The 18631-nt window shown below is 40.9% G+C and overlaps 1 protein-coding gene across 1 annotated transcript; it reads right to left on the reverse strand.

Moving 5' to 3' along the window:
* Positions 1 to 12535: 12535 nt before the first annotated feature.
* Positions 12536 to 18084, reverse strand: HS3ST5 (heparan sulfate-glucosamine 3-sulfotransferase 5). Its single transcript, XM_075148075.1, has 2 exons — positions 17978 to 18084; positions 12536 to 13466 (listed from the first exon to the last, which is right to left on the reverse strand). Exons 1-2 carry the CDS (start codon positions 18082 to 18084, stop codon positions 12536 to 12538), a joined length of 1038 nt encoding a protein of 345 aa, XP_075004176.1.
* Positions 18085 to 18631: the final 547 nt, after the last annotated feature.

An 18631-nucleotide genomic window follows, 5' to 3' on the forward strand; every position in this document is an offset into this window, starting at 1 on the left:
TCTTGGAGAAATAATATAATCCTTGCCTGAAAGGCATGCGTGAACTGTCCCTGAGTAAAATTCATGTGGGTCAGGAGTCACAGTTTGGTGATGCCTGCTTTAGAGTTGCTCAAAATGTATGCAGACATCTCCTTTCATTTGAAACATTGAGCTGACAACTGGAATTAGCTCCTTTTTAAGTGGTTAATTTCTCCTATATTTTGATTAGGAGAGTAATAACCTTTGTCAGCCATGCTAATAGTACTTTTGACTTGACATACAGAGCTGCCCTTTCTGCCCCATTGGAAATTTGATGAGTCATCAAGCAAGAAACCCAACAAAAGAGCTAGATGTCTGTCATGTGAGAAGTCTGAGCAATTACATATCTACTGCTTTACAAAAGGACATAAACCCAGCACACAAAAGTCACGGAGTCCCTTCCCTAATGCAAAACCACAACAATACATGTGAACAAACAAACGAACAAACGAAGTCTTACCAAAACAAGGGATTTTTTAAACAGCCTTAGAGAGAGACTGAGAGAAGACCCATGCCAGGTCTCTGTCTCCCAGGTGGAAAGAGCTCAGATATGATGGAGATGAGCTCTGGAGACTAGGAAAGAGAAGGTATATGTGAAAGATTTAGAATAAGGCTTGCTCTGCACGTACATGTACCGAAAGGTTATGTAGCAAGGGAGAGACCTGCCTTATATCCCTAAGGCGAAGATGAGAGCAGCCCCCCAGGAAGCACACCTCTTTACTGAGTGATGGGCCAGGGTGCATCAGCAAACAAACCCGCTTTGCCCCTGCCCTCCCACCACTGCAGATCTGAGTTGCTGCAGCAAAGCCAAGCCTCTCTGCCAGCTGGGAAGCGTGGCCCAACCCTGGGAGCTGCACGGAGGCTGCTCATGAGCTGTATGTGGCTCAGGAGCTTCCCTGCTTTCATCCGTTTGGTACGCGTCAGCACCATCCACAACCATGGGAAAACATTGGATTAGTCATTTTTCTGGATTTATGTTTCCTTTTGGTGGAGATTATGGGGAGCCTAATGATGCGGGACTCAGAGTGGGAAGTTGATGGGATAGGTAAGGCGGAGGAGGAGGAGGAGGAGAAGGGGTGCACACGTGCTCCCAGGGGTGCTATGTCAGTCCCCCAGAGAGGTTTCTGTCGATTACCTGACCATACTCAGGGCATGGCAGTGTGACACCAATGGAGTTTTCCCAATCTGGGTGCAGGCAGAAAATATGCTGGGATACACTGGCTGGATATGCTAGGACCAAAATCAATATAGACAAGGCATATTTACTACACAGCCCTGGCCTGTCTTTGAGGTTATATTATTTTGAACGATGGCTCCAGCAGCTGTGATGCTCCCCTGTTTTTCACACCTGAAACTTCCCTCTTCTCTCTATGGGATCATAAAGTTTGGTTTAACAGAGCTATCTCCCACTGATTTTACTATAGGGGTGGCAGACAGGGTCTCTTAAATTAAAGGCAGTGGTATCTCATTCCTGTGGGCTCTGCTTCTGCCTTGGATTTGACTTCTACTTCTGTGGGAGAAAATGAGCTCCTTCTAGATTCTTAGAATGCACTTCCAAAAAGCTGCAGCAGAAAAACTGGAATTAATTGAATATAAAGTGCTACTACACCTTCAGCTGGATTACACAAAAAGCTGTGCAAGTTAAAAGGACATCAGATCTTCTGAATTGTAACTGATAAAGAGCCATAAAGGAAATGAAATGAGATCACCAGTGTTACTCAAACAAACTCTAATGCTGTTTTCATAATGCATTACTAGGTTTGAAGATTGCTTGGTGGCTAATAGAGCAGTTCTACCACTCGACTGTTGAACCAAACTAGTCAGAGTACTTAGATTTCCCTGTACCATGTGAACACCTACAATGTCAGCCCTGTAATTCACTATTCAGAAATGAAATATTGCAGAGTACCTGGTCTCATTTCTCTTCTGAGAAACCTACAGTTTCAGTGTAGGTTTCACTGTGCAGGCTGCTATGGTGTTCATAAGCTTAGATGGTTTTAAGTTGGCTGCTAACTTGAAGACCTAGAGCCTGGTTTCACACATGAGATTTTCTAGTTCAAGAGTGTCACTCCAAGACATTTGGGGTGACTGGGATCATTTTTGTAATGTCTAAACTTTGTAACCACCTCGCAGAATTTGTAACCCAGAAGCAGGTGCTAGGTACCCTTACCACAAGTAAGGACAGTGCCTTCTAATGATTCAGCGACCAATACAATCCATGCCAGAAATATCAGTAGAGCCTCCTACCTCTCCAGGACTTCATGGCATCCATCCATCCATTAGGCTTCCTGAGGAGGTTGTACAAGATTGGCTGGTGCTGAGCAAGCCTAGCAAACTTTCATAGCACACAATCTTCCTTCACCAGCAGTTCTGTTTTGTACTTGCCCCCCCAAAATGGCTACCTTACATTACAGAGTTTCCTCAGTTTGGGGAAATTTGAATGCTCGTCTCATATATTCAAAGACTATCCTAGCCATGGTGCAAGTAGAAACTGCCTTTGGATGTAGCTCAGTGCACTTTTTGGGTTGAACAAGAAAGCTGGCAAAAGGACTCTTGTAGGCTAACACTTAGGAACAACCAGAAAGAGAAGGTCCCTACAATTGTAGCCTACTCCTGTGATTGTTTCTACTCTTTTATGCAATATAAAAATGCATTGCTACTAGTTTTATTTATCAAGAAACTTAGCATTTTGTGTCATTGCTATTCTAATCCATTAAAATTGAGTAAAAATAGAATCTGGAGTGTTTAGGTAGCTCCAAGGCTTGATAAGATGTCTGAATAGTTATATTCTGGATTTCTTTTAATATCTAAGTGTCAAAAGTGGAAGTGAACATGACAGCTGTGAAATACTCAACGACAATTTGTAACATTTTAAAATAAAGCCTGTGTGGCTTTCTAAAAGGAAATTTTACTGGATCTTAAATATAAAAGAACTTGTATGAGTAGCTGTACTTGTTCCCCTTTTGTTATCAGTGGGTAGAATGGCAGGTCACTGTACCAGGGCAGACCACATGCATGCAGGTGGCAATTTTAGACTCCAGGATGGAAACATAGTCAGACTTTTTCCCTAATCAACACTGAATGCAAGTTTCTGTTCCAGTTAATCCTGTGGGCCTTCAGAACAAATTGATTTAAGTGAGCCTGAAGGTGTAACAGTAGCTGCCCATTGTATAGGATATGCATTACTAATTACTACTGACGGCAATGATAATTACATGTGGCTACCTCTTGGAAGACTGGCCTTACCGTTCACTTAAAAAAAAAAAAAAAAAAGACTGTTATTTCCTTTATCTCCTTGATGCAGGCTGGCCCTTTCAATGCATAGCAAATGTGGCGCTTTTCGGTTTTTGAGACAAATGATGGTTTTGCTTCACCAAACCTATAGGTCCAGGCTGCTTCTTTGCAAGGCACTGTGATACACCACAGCCATCCAAAGTAAAAAGTTTTTTTTCTGTTTCTAAAGCTGTATTACTAGTGGAGCTACACTGAGGAGCTTGTAACAGCTGGAGCAATTTTCTAAAGATGAAGTTAGTAATAGTGCTGCTGCTAGCCCCACCTCGTATGAAATGCCTATCGCTTTTTTCATATAGTAGGGAATTGTAAATTCATTCTTCTGTCCCCATGGGTTTGGAATAGAAATGATGCCTTCACAGTTCAACGAAGTGGAAAGTCTTTCATCAGTAGAAAATCAGCCAAGGAATTGGATGGCAGAGGCCTCATACATTACAAAACAGTTGTTTGCAATTAAGGCCAGGAGTAAGATGTGCATGAGTCTGTCATGTTTCTTTTTGTTTATTTAATCAGCCTGAGGCATAACATTAGATGGTTTGAAGTGGTATTGTTTCCTTGTCATGTCCTATGATTTGCTGTGTATTATGTGTACGGTATATGTACTGTATCAAAGGACTGCAATCTGTTAAAAATAGAGATATTTCACATTTTGCCTGAATCATGATCAATAATCAGGACATTTTCACAAAAGCATTAACCTTCTAAAATAGTGATCACTGCTTCTGGGGGGAGATTATTTTGAAAGTTGTTAGAGGGAATCAGCTAAATACAAGGACATCAGCAGAATGAAATTGGGTGTGCCACAATCTTTCTCTGCAGCCACAGGGGCAAAGACTGTGACAACCTCTGCTGATGTTTCTTTTTCTGTCTCACAAGACATACATTTCAGGGAGAACTATGGATCACTGTGCACCATGATAGAGAACTTTGTAACTGATATAAAGTTGAATGGAGTCAAAGCTGAGCCGAAAGTAAGCTAGATACGAACTAAAAAGAGCTTGGTCAACATCAGCTCCTAAAGTCATGCTACTGCTAGTTTTAATAGGGATCTCAAAACAGCAGGTAATCTTATTTACCATATGCTAAGCACAGTACAGCAGATGGACGATGGTGTTCTAGTCTTTTCTGTGCTTTCCTTGCACTTGTCAATTCAAGCCCTGGGAAAAAGGCTGGTATCCAGATTGATAATGCATGGATGTTCTCTAAGGGCTTAACTCTTTCGTCAGTGCACTATTGCAGAAAGAAATGAAAATCCTTTCTCTATAAATGTAAATGCAGTTAGTGATAGCTGGTGGTTCTGAAGATGGGTTTATTATGTCTGTCTCAAAGTTGTCAGAAGGTAAATCAGGCTTTAAAGAACTGATTAGCCAGAGCTGATCAGCTGGTAGAAGTGTGCTATGGAATATCACACGTAGAGATCTCCTCAAAGAAACATGTAAACAAAGGAAAAATCAACTCATAGGTAGTAATGATTATTAGCTTGGGCACATCACTATTTGAGTAACATGCATGAGCCTTCAGTAACAAAATTAAGTCCTTATATGGCAATCTGAGAGTCACTAGATCTATGCTGCCAAGGTTCTTAAATAATCTTTTTTTTTCTCCTGAGTGAAGCAAATATTACACGATAGACTCTAAATAGTGACACTGAAGTAGAAGACTAACAGCACTGTGACCCAGTAGCCAGTCGGTCTCCTTGGAGCTGACTGGTACAATAACAAAAAATGTTTGAGTTTACTATTAAAAATCTCTTTAAAGCATTTACCTGAAGTCCTTTTCTCTGCAAACAGGCTCTTTAAAAAGTAAAATTTACCATATTTTAGTCTGTTTCTACAGTCTTTTACAAATCTGTAAAAGATCAAGTCTGCTCAGGGATCTCCAATAAGTTTAAAGTAGCGTGGCAAGTATTCTTTTTGAGAAACTAATAAAGCAAGCCATAGTATTTTCAAAGTGAGTTGGAAAGGAAAATAAGACTTCTATTACCATATCAGTATATTCATTATCAGATTTTAAAGGTACTACCCAAACTTCTCTGATTCATTTTATACATCCATTCTTGCAAATTGATAACATAGCAGGGTTTAGAGTGCACTCTGGAACACCTTGTCAGTGGGTTCAAGGGGGTTCTGGGTAAGTACACGGTGCACTCAGTGCTGCTACATCGGAAGATTGGGCTGTCCCAGTGTAGACATCCAATGACTGCAAACCCTTGGAGCCTGGAAATGTCTTCATGCTCTCCCTGTCTTTATGTCCTTCCTGAGGCATTAGCTATTGGCCACTTCTAGTGACAGATCCTGGTTTGAAAAGACCTTTGCTCTGACCCAGTACAATTTTAGTGACATTACTCACCTTTTTAGGTCAGGTTAGTATTCTGCTTGTGTAGTGAACTGAAACAGCTGCATGAGAGTCAGTGCAAAGGAGAGGGAAAAAGCACATTGTGTGGGCAGGGAGGTTGGGACTTTGGCAGGCGTCAGCTGTTTTGACTTAAACTGCCATGGGATTGTAGGCTCCTTCTACAAACCTGGTTTCTGTTTTTACACAGAAAAGAAATAGCATTTTATCCTATTTTAAATGAAAGCAGAGATACAGTCAGCTCCTGACCTTTTCTTCATCAAGAAGGATCACTCATGAACTTCCTGGTTACTGCAAGCTTCTCAGTCATTGTACCAAAACTAGCAGCAGTGATTTGTTAGACTGACATTACAAACGATGCTTCTACATGATCCTTGCTCCAGCATTAGCTGCCTTAGGAGAAGCTGGGCCTTGAACTTTCTCAAGTGGGTATTAAAAATCCCTTCCAGCGATGGCTCTATCTTTGGCCTTCTTCAAGGATACAGATAATTAATTTCAGTGATATGCTATTGCTGGAACAGTCTCTAGCACTGCTGAAACTTCAGTGAAATATATCAGTTAAACTGCAAACAAACACCTTTCGCTATAGCACTCAATCCTACCTTGTGGGAGATAGATAAATCAGCTGCATGTGTGAAATCATGTCTGCAAAATAACTGGATGCAATGACTTCAGTGTGGGAATTACGTACCCCAGTTTAACAATAAGTTTATTCCATCAAACAGAAAATGCCTGGAAACAGAATTGTGGAATTCGGAAAAGCCTAAAACTCATGAAATTTCTGAGCTTACCACCTTGGACAGGTGCATTTGAGTAGTAAAGTCTCATCTGTTACGAAAGCATTGTTTGAAAGCTTCACTCAGACCAGCTCCCAGAAATTTTATAGGATATTTATTCTCTCACCATTGCTAACATTTGATTATTTAGAGTAAAATAGAACTAGCTTGCTAAATCATGTTTGCAACAAGTCTCATTAATATCAAGGAGCCTATATGGAGGACAGGGAAAGGAAGTTTCTCCAAAACTTTATTGTCATGTGTTTGCGGGTTGATTGAACTTTTGCTTTTGTTTTCTTCAAATTATGATCTACACTTTGGTCTTACATATAACTCAAATCAAAACAGTGAAACAGTATGAGTTAAATCTTTACCACATGTATTCAGACATGAATTTTTTGCATTCACTCAGCAGCCCACACGTTCTGGATATATCCCTAAGGCATGTGTCCAGTATAAGTAGCTGCTAATATAATTTGGAACTGCAGAGAATTTAAATAATAAACATCTATGAAACAAATTTTAATGGCTCTATTGTTCCAAGTTTATACCTCAGTGTCTTGCTGTAGAGAATGCCATGCAAGAGACATTGCTCCCTGTAAGCTTCTTGAAAAAAGCTTCACTAAATTATCTTTCTGGAAGTTTACCTGCTATGGACCTTGTATTACTGTATCCCCTGTCACTCAACATCACTGCTGAGGTCATCCAGGATGTGAAAAAGAAAGATTTCTCTAAGTTACTTCCCTATCTTCTCCAAACAGAGGGTTTCAATAGGTTGCACAGGGTCCCAATATGAGTTAGGTCAGCTAGCCAGGGAGTAAACATGTGCACAGTAGTGCTTCCACAGCTTGGGTTTGAACAGTGATTGGACTGGCTTGTGACACTGGGCTTGGACCTTCTCTGAGGTCTGTGTAACAGTGAACTGATGGGCAATACTTAAGAACGTTGATGGTAGAGGGAGATCTTCACAGAATGGTTGAGGTTGGAAGTGGGGGTCCAACCCCCTGATCAAGCAGGGACACCTAAAGCCAATTGCCCAGGACCGTGTCCAGATGGCTTTTGAATATCTCCAATGATGGAGACTCCACAACCTCTCTGAGCAACCTGTGCCAGTGCCAGTCAGCCTCACAGTAAAAAAGTTTTTCCTGATGTTCAGATGGTGCCTCCTGTGTTTCTGTTTGTGCCCATTGCCTCTTAAAAATCTTGGACTAGTATATTGAAATATGAGGTTAAAAACGTTGTATTCTTAGATATCATGGCAAAAAAAAATCCATTAAAATAGGGCAAATACATTTTCATCATGCTTATTCTGCTTTCCTTAAGAAAAGGCAGTATATTGGGTTAGTGGTAAATGAATCACCGATCTCCAAATGTCAGTCCTTTATCTACCTATATACCAATATCTGAAAATACAGTTTAAAATTCACCTCTGATATTCTTTTATGCTGCAAATTGTTGTTCTATGTAGTTTAAATAGCAGCTGGGACAATCTGATAAAAATGCACAGAAATATTAACAGGTTTAATCCAAACATTTACCAGAGCTGTGAAGCCTGCAATTTTATGGTACAGAAAATATGAAAGATGCAAAGTCTTTAGAGAACTTGAATGCCATAAGTTAACAGCTGCAACTTCATATAGCTTTGCATCACACTGCAATCATAAACTCAAGCTATGAGTGCTCTTCCCAGTCTGAACACTCATGATCAATTTGAATAGAAATGATTCACTCAGGATTTGGGAAGCAAAGCAAAGAGGCTGAAATGAATTATTCACAAATTGCTCCTGAAGAGGTAAATACCATAAGGTCAGAACTTCTCAAACCGGTTATGAATACTGCAGTAAAATCCCCATTAATCTAGGAGTGTGCTTTGGGTGGTGTGTTGGATCTATGTATTAAGAACATAAGTTTTGAAATTTTCTTTTCACTAAGTAATGTCAAAAAGACTCGAGGATGTTGCACTGAAGGCTCAGTGCAAGTGAATCAGTCTCCTGCTCTTTTAGGCTTCTTAATACATTGCAATGCCTCTGAACCCTCTTTCCTCCCCTGCTATTCCTAACTATTCCTCTGTTCTTTTTTGAACCAGATTCATCCAAGATATCGCCTAAATTTATCCATGTGTCTCCAAAATTGCAAATGATAAGCTGGAGTTAAGCCAGCAGACTTTAACAGGAATATGCATAGTCGTGCCTGTTAGATCACAGTCTCTGTGATTTTTCTGATCAATGCAGAGAGATATTAATTTCAAATACATATTTCATGCTTAGAGGTAACTTTGGCCTAATTTGCCCCTTTCATTGAAAATATATCTCAGCTTTCAGTTGTAGTTTGTAGCCAGGACTATATGAAGCCAGTAAGTATCACCCAAAGACATCTGGAATCTGCTCACCTGAAGGTCGTGTAAATGTTAAATTGGATAAAATCTCCTCTTTGAACACTATTAGGTGAGTTAAATGTCTCAGCCTTTCTGTCCGACGTGGGCAGGATAAATGGCTCTCATACAGGAAAACAGTGAGTAGTATTGTAGCTACTGCAGAAAATTTCACATATGCTCTACCGTGTTTTGTTGGCAAGGCTCTGAAGCAGCACGAAGAAAGGGCATATTGCTCACAGTGCTAGTACATATGATTAAAGATACAGCAAGACAAGTAGCAATCTCTCACAAGAGATTTAAAAATCACTTATTTAGAAAACCAATGCTTCCAAATCACTGAGCAAGATAAACAGCCCATAGGGAAAACTTGATCTTACTATAATCTGAATCCACCAGCTACTCTGCTACTGTAGCTCAGAATATTCAGATGTTCTGGATATATTCCAAAATCTGTGTCCTCATCAATCAATGTTGGTTTTAAAGTGGTTGTTTGTGTTTTTTTCCTTTCTTTCTTTTTTCTTATTCTAAAAAACATTTTTCAATTGCTTTTATGCTTTTTCTTATGAATGTTTAAGAGCATACAATGTATAAAGCATGAAAATACTCAGTTCCTGAACTAATTTCTTGTCACTTACTGAATGGAAACATGAACTATATGTTTATACCAGGAATAACACTGTGGTTGGTTGTTTGGAGCAGGTGCATATGTTACCAGATAAAAGCAGAGATATCACAACTGTTTTCCTTGACTTCTGAAACATCACCAGCTTTTGGTGATGAAATCTCTATAACTCTTCTTCTAATCATAGAATCACAGAATCATAGAATCACAGAATCATTAAGGTTGGAAAAGACCTCTAAAATCATCGAGTCCAACCATCAACCCAACACCACCATGCCCACTAAACCATGTCCCTAAGCGCCTCATCTACACGTCTTTTAAATACTTCCAGGGTTGGTGACTCAACCACTTCCCTGGGCAGCCTGTTCCAAGGCCTGATCACTCCTTCAGTAAAGAAATTTTTCCTAATGTCTGGCCATTTCCTCTCATCCTATCGCTAGTTACTTGGGAGAAGAGACCAACACCCACCTCGCTACAACCTCCTTTCAGGTAGTTGTAGAGCACAATAAGGTCCCCCCTCAGCCTCCTCTTCTCCAGGCTAAACAGTCCCAGTTCCCTCAGCCGCTCCTCATAAGACTTGTTCTCCAGGCCCTTCACCAGCTTCGTTGCCCTTCTCTGGACACACTCCAGCACCTCCATGTCCTTCTTGTGGTGAGGGGCCCAAAACTGAACACAGGATTCGAGGTGCAGCCTCACCAGTGCCGAGTACAGGGGCACGATCACCTCCCTACTCCTGCTGGCCACACTATTTCTGATACAGGCCAGGATGCCTTTGGCCTTCATGGCCACCTGAGCACACTGCCGGCTCATGTTCAGCCGGCTGTCAACCAGCACCCCCAGGTCCTTTTCCTCTGGGCAGCTTTCCAGCCACTCTTCCCCAAGCCTGTAGCGTTGCCTGGGGTTGTTGTGGCCGAAGTGCAGGACCCGACACTTGGCCTTGTTGAACCTCATACAGTTGGCCTCAGTCCATCGATCCAGCCTGTCCAGGTCCCTCTGCAGAGCCTTCCTACCCTCGCGCAGATCAACGCTCCCGCCCAACTTGGTGTCATCTGCAAACTTACTGAGGATGCTCTCAATCCCCTCATCCAGACCATTGATAAAGATATTGAACAAGACCGGCCCCAGTACTGAGCCCTGGGGAACACTGCTCGTGACCGGCCGCCAACTGGATTTAACTCCATTGACCACAACTCTCTGGGCTCGGCCGTCCAGCCAGTTTTTTACCCAGCGAAGAGTGCACCTGTCTAAGCCGTGAGTCGCCAGCTTCTCTAGGAGAATGCTGTGGGAGACAGTGTCAAAGGCTTTACTGAAGTCCAGGTAGACCACATCCACAGCCTTTCCCTCATCCACGAGGCGGGTCACCTGGTCATAGAAGGAGATCAGGTTGGTCAAGCAGGACCTGCCTTCCATGAACCCATGCTGGCTGGGCCTGATCCCCTGGTTGTCCAGGACATGGCTTGCGAGTGCCCTCAAAAAGAACCGCTCCGTAATCTTCCCCAGTACCGAGGTCAGGCTGACCAGTCTGTAGTTCCCCGGATCCTCCTTTCGGCCCTTCTTGTAGATGGGTGTCGCATTGGCAAACCTCCAGCCGTCCGGGACCTCCCCTGTTAACCAGGACTGCTGGTAAATGATGGAGAGTGGCTTGGCAAACTCCTCCACCAGCTCCCTCAATACTCCTGGGTGGATCCCATCTGGCCCCATAGACTTGTGTGTGTCTAAGTGGTGTAGCACGTCATTAACTGCTTCATCTTGGATTATGGGGGGTTTATTCCGCTCTCCGTCCCTGTCTTCCAGCTCAGGGGGCTGAATACCCTGAGGATAACTGGTCTGACCATTAAAGACTGAGGCAAAGAAGGCATTAAGTACCTCAGCCTTTTCCTCATCCTCAGTGGCAATGTTGCCCCCCCCCCCCCCCCCCCGCATCCAATAAAGGATAAAATCTTGTTTCTCTGTCTGTTGTTTTGGTTTTAATAGTGACTCTGTTTTTCTGATACACCTGGTTACAGTAATCTTTTACAGTCATTCTTTAGCCTCACAGGCTACTGCAACTGAATTAATTATAGCAAAGTTCTGCAACAGAACAGCAATAATGTTCTTTGAGGTGTGTATTACACCAGACTCCCAGATGGATGAGTTTTTAATAAACTCGGCTTCACCACATGTATCAGTTTTCTCAACTGTCTAGAAACCAAGTTTACATGAGCAGCTCTCTCACACACTTGCACATGATTCGTCTGGGCTAAGGGACCACACTGATGTACACCAAGCAAAGGTGAAAAGCCGTTGCACATATAGGTAATTTTAATCCATTCCATTTTTAAATACCACAATAAATTTAATTTTCACAATAAATTAAATAGCCATATTCAGTTTACAAAATAGAATTACTTAGTGTGAAACCAGTATTTACAAACATTGTACACTATGTACACGAAGTTTAGCTTTGTTGACACACAAGCATAGAAGAAAAAATTATTTAATCTTTTTTTGACACATGATTGACATGCTACAAGTGACACTATGGTCCATACAATAAAACAATAGTGCAAACTCACCACAGGAACTCTGAAACAATGTAGTTTGTATGAGATAAGATATTAATTTCAAATAATAAGAAAATAGTACTATCCACTCTCATTGTAAAAATTCAGCACTGTGTTTAAAGTGTCAGTATTCCTTTAGCAATATAATACCAAATAAGCCTGAAGATTATGCTTCCTCACAGCTTCACAGACTTTTGACATGAATTTTTATGGGATAAACTAACGTTCTGCCTAGATCAATAAGTATGACACATAAACATTTCACTAAGCGAGAGGAACACTGACCCTTTTAACGGTGTCTGACTTTATTTCCCTAAATACCTCCTTTCCCTTTATTATTATATCTTAAAAGATGCCACTATGCTGACAGTAAATTTATGTTAGTTACTACTCTGTAGAAAAAATTGATCCCACCGTATATTTGGTCACACACTGCATATGTACACGTATGCATGAAAAAAAGTTACTTTGATAGCCGTGTCTATGAAAAGTGCATATTTTAGCAGAGACATTTTTTGCATGTCTCAGGTGCAACAGAAAGTGTTGTATGAAATTTAGTTTAGGGCCACTTAAATGTCCTCCCAGTGATCTGGTAAAATTTTTGATTAAAAGGATGAAAGAACTTGCGCAATTTGGTAATGACAGAGGTATCCACCTCTGGATGGATGCGTCCCTTGCTACCCGCCAGGCACTTGTTAAAGACAATGTTAAATCGCAAGCAGTAAAACCCTCTGGTGGCATTGAAGTATAAATTGTACTGACTTATCCTCGGAGGAAGATTTAGGAACTTCTCGACCAGCTGGAGTTCTGGCAGTGGTTCTGTGATGAGCCGGTCTCCATCTACAATATGAAACTGCTCGATTGGGAAGTATTTTAACCATCTCTCCAGATGTTTTGTGTAGATGCTGGTTCTCACTGCCTTATACTTAGTGTTCACTTCGCAGGTATTAGGATCAATAGCCAGCTTCTCAAATTTGTAGTAAGTTTTGTTCTTCCTTTCCTTACCTTCCAGCACCTGAGTGTAATCAGAAATAGCTCGTGTGGTAGGTTCCCTGACAATGATCAATAATTTGATAGATGAGTTCATTTTGTAAATCCTTTCAGGTACTTCCTCGGTGATAAAATACGCGGGGCTTTTCTCAATTGTTATTTGATGAGGGTAAGAAAAAGGCATTTTTTTCCGGTACCACTCAATCCCCTTGGCATAGTTCTCATCGTTGTCAAAGAAGTGAATCTCTTGAGAAGCTTTGACCACCGCAGGGTGAAGGTTCAGCATCTCCAGCAGTGCTCGGGTGCCTCCTTTCCGCACCCCAATGATAATGGCCTTGGGAAGCTGCTGAACCAGGTTGTGCAGTCGTATTTGTTCCTTGGTGGCATTGCCCTTTCGGAACTCGTGGAGCAGCCCTCGCTTGAACTGCATAGCTCGCAGTGGGATTTCGTCCTGGCCACGGGGTCCAAATCGACCATCGATGGGGCAGAGGGGCTGCAGTCTGCAATCAAAATAGGAAGTATTTGTGAAAAAAGGATATCTCTTAAGGAAAGTTTTCCATCTCACTCATGAAAACCATGTAAGGTCATGTGCCTGTCTTTCAACTTTTATTTTATTCTGCCAGTGATTAAATTGTTTGCAGATAGTTTGATTATTTATTCTGGTATTTTGCTGTGATTTGTCTGAATAACTCCTAACTCCCCCCTTCTGCTCTTTTCAAGAACAGGCACTACAGTTCTTGGGGCTTCTTGGACCTTGCTTCACCTCCCCCATTGCTGATTACTTTGCGATTGCTTGGGCAGTTTTTACAGCATTCTAAGATTAATTTTATTTGGTCATTTTAATCTGAAAATCCAGTTCATTTAAGTCGCCTCTTTCCAACACTTTTCCTATTCTAGCCTGAATTCTTTCCTGTGCTTCCCATTGTGTTGACTTTATTAGCTGCTGATCCAAAGTTGGCGTCTTTAGTGATGAGGAGCAAAAGGGATGAAAAACAGCTCTCTATGCATCACCTTTCAATATTTTCCCTCCTCTTTAGAAGATGCCTGAAGTTTTCCCCGGGAGAGAATCAGGAAGACCAAGGTTCTGAATCGGGCATGATTAGCAAGACACAGAAAGAATGGCAAGAAAAGATTTTTAAAATGCATTTATTACATCATTACATCAATGATTTTCTTGTCATCACTTATGTGTCCTCCCACTGAACCTCATTTTGTGCCTTACTGTTTCTTCTTTTACCCCTGCGTTTTTGTGCTATTCTTTTATATTCACCTGCACTTATTTCACCTACTTTCCACTTTTCCAATGCTTCCTTCTTGTATTTGATGTCACTGAATGCAAGAAATGATTCAGTAAGAAAAATGTAAAAATTGTCTGCTACTAAAATATCTGCTACTACAGAACCTTGAATAAGCCGTCACCTCCACTCCCAAATCAGCGCTTTGGTCATTATACAGCCCAATATTGCACTGAAGATGGAATTGGTGTGTAGAGAGAAATTCCAAAGTCCTACAGAAAAATATCATTAATAATTTTTTGGAGAGCCATGCTCTCCAAAATTAAGGATATGTAAGAACAAAGGTTACCTAGGCAATTTTAATATGAGCTCGCTGTGCTTATATATTATGATACGGTTTTTAAATTACATGGCCACATGCTATTATTTTTCACAGGACCTCTGCCTCAGCCAGTATACCAGATGGGCAATGCTCATTAATAGTTGTTTAGATATTCAGTATCTGGTTTATTCTGGTTTCTCAGCATGTGGCCCCTCACTCATGTACTGTATATTATTCAAACTCTGATTTCAGGACAGAATAATTTATTTCTTTATGGCTTTTCCATCCATCACTGTTTCCTTGATTATCCAGATGCTGAGAGATATAACCTGTCCAGACAGAGCCGAAGAAACAACCCAGATGACATTGCTGGGTTCACACGAGCTCTAGCTAAGTCCTGCAGACTAATTAGAAGGTGTGATGAGAAGTGAGTTCCTATTGTTATTTCTTTTCTCAAGTTTCCATTCTTCTTTTCTTTGCTCTCTGCCATCTACTGAATAAGAGCCTGACTTGGTGGCGAAGACTGAATCATTGCAATGCTGATGCAAACCTGCCGATAAAAAAAAAAAAAACAAAAAACCAAGCAGAAAGTAATGTCTTAACAGTGGTGTAATTTGGTCAGACTGTGGTGTGGCTGGTAAGACAGTCTTTCTGCAGCAGCGAGGTGGCAGTTAAAAGCATAAGAAACAGAAGCTGCAGTTGCTATCTCTGTTCTCCTCTTCCCTCTCCTTCTGTGTATTTGTTATTTGTTTTCAATCAAAAAGGATTCCACAACAGCAGTTCCAGACCCATCTCAACTAATTTTATCTTTTTTGCTCAAAAAGACAGTTAGCACTGCCTTCAGTGTAACACAACAGCTTGTCAAACAGGGTGGTTTCCTTTAAGAGTAAATAAATACTCAAGATATCCTCTAGCCTAAGGGAAAAGATTGGATGTGGTTAAAAGTCCTTCCTCAACACTTTACATTTCAGATTTTTCACTCTTTCTCCTTTCTTCTCTCTCTAAATAATAAAAAATATCCTTTAAAAGATCTTGGCAGTGGTGGTATTAAGCAGGCTGTCAGATCTTGGTAGTTGAATCCCCAGATGTAATTATTTACTGTTATATCACAACATATTAATATTTTTGATTCTCTGAGTCATTTTTTCCATTAAAATAACAGTTTGCAAAGAAAGAGTATATGACTTTTATTATATCACTGAATTTGCTCTCCCAAAACAGGCAATTTCTCAAACTGCTACAATAAAACTCCACAAATATTCTTCTTGAGAAAACCACCACAGAACAATTCATCTCAGGGAACTATATTTTTGACAAATTTCAAAACAACTAAAGTATGCCTGGGCAATCTTAATGACAAGCAGCAGTGTTGTATCTCCTGATCCAGAATACTTGCAAATTTGCTTCCAAAGGAGGTGTCACAGTGGTGAAAGATTATGAGCCTGGTTCCAGCAGGAGCAGTTCAGAGCATCAAAATCAGGTGCGGAGGCTCTCTGTACTGGCAATGAGAGTCAGGCAACTCAAAGACTGGTCCAGATCTTCTCAGAATTGCCAGGCACAGAATCTGAGCTTCCACATGTGAAGCAGCTCCATGCACTCAGAATCTGAAGGACGATGGCCTCCCCTGGAGGGAAGTGCTCAGCTTATCGAACTTTATGACTCAATGAATCAGATAAGATAGTGGTAATTTCCCTTCAGCCTAAGAAATCTCAAAACATTCCTGTTAAAGAGCCTAATCTCAGGCTATTAAGTGTGGGCCATCCCCAGTTCTCTTGTTCAAATTGGATCTGCATCAATTAAGCATAAATGAATCTGGATTTCTTCCTGAACAAATAGTTATTTCAACGTCTATTGAAGCCACTCAGTGTCCTTTTACTGACAGATTCAACAAGTTTGGACTGTGTCCTAGTGCTGAGGCAGAAGAACATTTCCAGTTAATTCATGTGTGTCCCATCCTTTCTGTTGCTTCCTTCTCTCTCTCTTTCTTAACCAGTCCAAATAAAGGGCTGCCTTTTAGCAGTGTGGTATTTTTCACACCGAGTAATGCAAGAGAATGAAACTGAATTTTACTGCCATTGGCAACATTATATATGAAACCGGTGGAATTCACTGCCGCAGGAGGTCAGCAAGTCAAATACTGTGGCGAGATAATTTTATAGCCATCAGTAAATTCTGAAGATGTGCAAGCATAGATAATAGCATAAGGTTAATTAGATTTCATGCCTCTGAGCATAAAATGTACTTTTGCAGGAACCAGTAAGGAATTCTGCCTCCATTTACAGAATCACATTAGTCTCAGTGAAGTTTTCACCTCTGAAGCATCAGAGATGCTTTGACCACCAGGGGAAAGAAGATATAAATTCTGGGGCTTAATTTGCAATGCACTTGGTCCTAGCTGAGTACACAGTCTCCCTCTTCTTCTGGAATGGATTTAAGCAGCCGAAGAAGAAGGCACCCAGTGACCTCAGATGGAGCTCAATATTACCTAGCAATGGACACTAGGTAGCTCTGTTTTCAATTCACTTTCCATGCACTGCATACTCACACAGCATTGTGTCACAATTTTGAACTCAACTAATATTTTCCATCATTTAAAAGAAGAACACTAATAGAGCATTAGTACTGACAAGCTGTCTAGCAGCTTCTGGAATTCTTGAAGTCTTGTTTCATTCATTCTTTTGAAACAGTTTTTTTTTTATCCTGTCTTTGTGTAGCACCTACCAGAGCAATCCCAAGCCATTTTGAAGGTGACAGAAACATCAGTGTCAGTGCAGGTAGCACTACTGTTGCACTGTCAATAACCAGTCAAAACTCTGTCTGGTCAAAAGTGCCAAATACTCTTTGATATACTCTGCTGGATTTCTTACTGCTCTCCATGAAATCACTTGCGGAGAAAACCCACTTATTTAGCACATTCTGCTCCAGAAAATACTGGCTAATTAATATAGTTAAAATTCTCAAACCCTGAAGCAATCTTTCAAGTAAAATAGTATTCAAAACTTGACGAGCTACTCTGCAGGCTCATACTTAATTTTAACTACCACTGTAGCACATTAATTGCTTGCTCATAAATTTAGAAAAGATGATATATAAATACATCACAACTGTTTTGCTGAAACTAGAGGTCAACACACAGATGCACACAGACAAAAATGAGCTACTGTAATGACATTTTTACTGGATGCTGTTTTATTTCTTCTCTGAAAACAAGTGCGAATGTGCTTAGAATACAAATGGACAGACAGAAATACTTTGACAGGGATGACCCGTGACTCTATTTTCCTACTCTCTTCTCCAAAGGAGAGGAAAGAAATGAAAACCAGTACTAGAATAGACAGTCTTTCTGTCTTTCTATACAGTAGACACACACACACACACAATCAGAACCTTTAAGCAAAACCTGAGACAATCTGAGCCCATTTATAATTAAGAGAGCAGCTACTTAATGACTTACCTATCCAAGCTCCCAACTCTGGCAACTAGATATAGGAGACTTCCAATAGCAAGGCTGCCTAGCACAAAGAGCTTCTGTCTCAGCAACGCCTGCTGTTTGAATAGCATGGCCCTCCATCAATCTTCAGGACTTCTTCAGTCTGCAGAGACAAGAACACATAAAACACTCATCAGAAAGCAATATGCAGGGTAATGTTTAATCAGTTGTTGCAAGTGATTAAGCCACACTTGCAAAATCTTTTCAAACTGCAAAATAAATAGTTAAAACTTTTTTGTTTGCTACTGTTTTTCTCTCCCACATGGTAACACCAGGCAATGTATCTGGGATAGGGTGATAATTCTGGAAGTGACAGTTTAGCTACACCCACCGTTACTAGGGCCCTCTGACAGCCACACTGTGGGTCTTGGGCCAAAGGAATCATAGAATCATAGAATCATACAGGTTGGAAAAGACCTCTAAGATCATCATGTCCAACCGTCAACCCAACACACCATGTCCACTAAACCATGTCCCTAAGCGCCTCATCTACACATCTTTTAAATACTTCCAGGGATGGTGACTCCATCACTTCCCTGGGCAGCCTGTTCCAAGGCCTGATCACTCTTTCAGTAAAGAAATTTCTCCTCATGTCCAATCTAAACCTCCCTTGGTGCA

Source organism: Calonectris borealis, chromosome 3 (genome assembly GCF_964195595.1).
Source record: "Calonectris borealis chromosome 3, bCalBor7.hap1.2, whole genome shotgun sequence".
NCBI lineage: Eukaryota > Metazoa > Chordata > Aves > Procellariiformes > Procellariidae > Calonectris > Calonectris borealis.

Excerpts from the sequence above, each read along its gene's own strand:
- HS3ST5 (XM_075148075.1), bottom strand. The coding sequence starts at position 18,084 with ATGCTATTCAAACAGCAGGCGTTGCTGAGACAGAAGCTCTTTGTGCTA. Across the intron at positions 13,467-17,977 it reads AGAGTTGGGAGCTTGGATAG|ACTGCAGCCCCTCTGCCCCA; the intron begins GTAAGTCATTAA and ends TTTTGATTGCAG.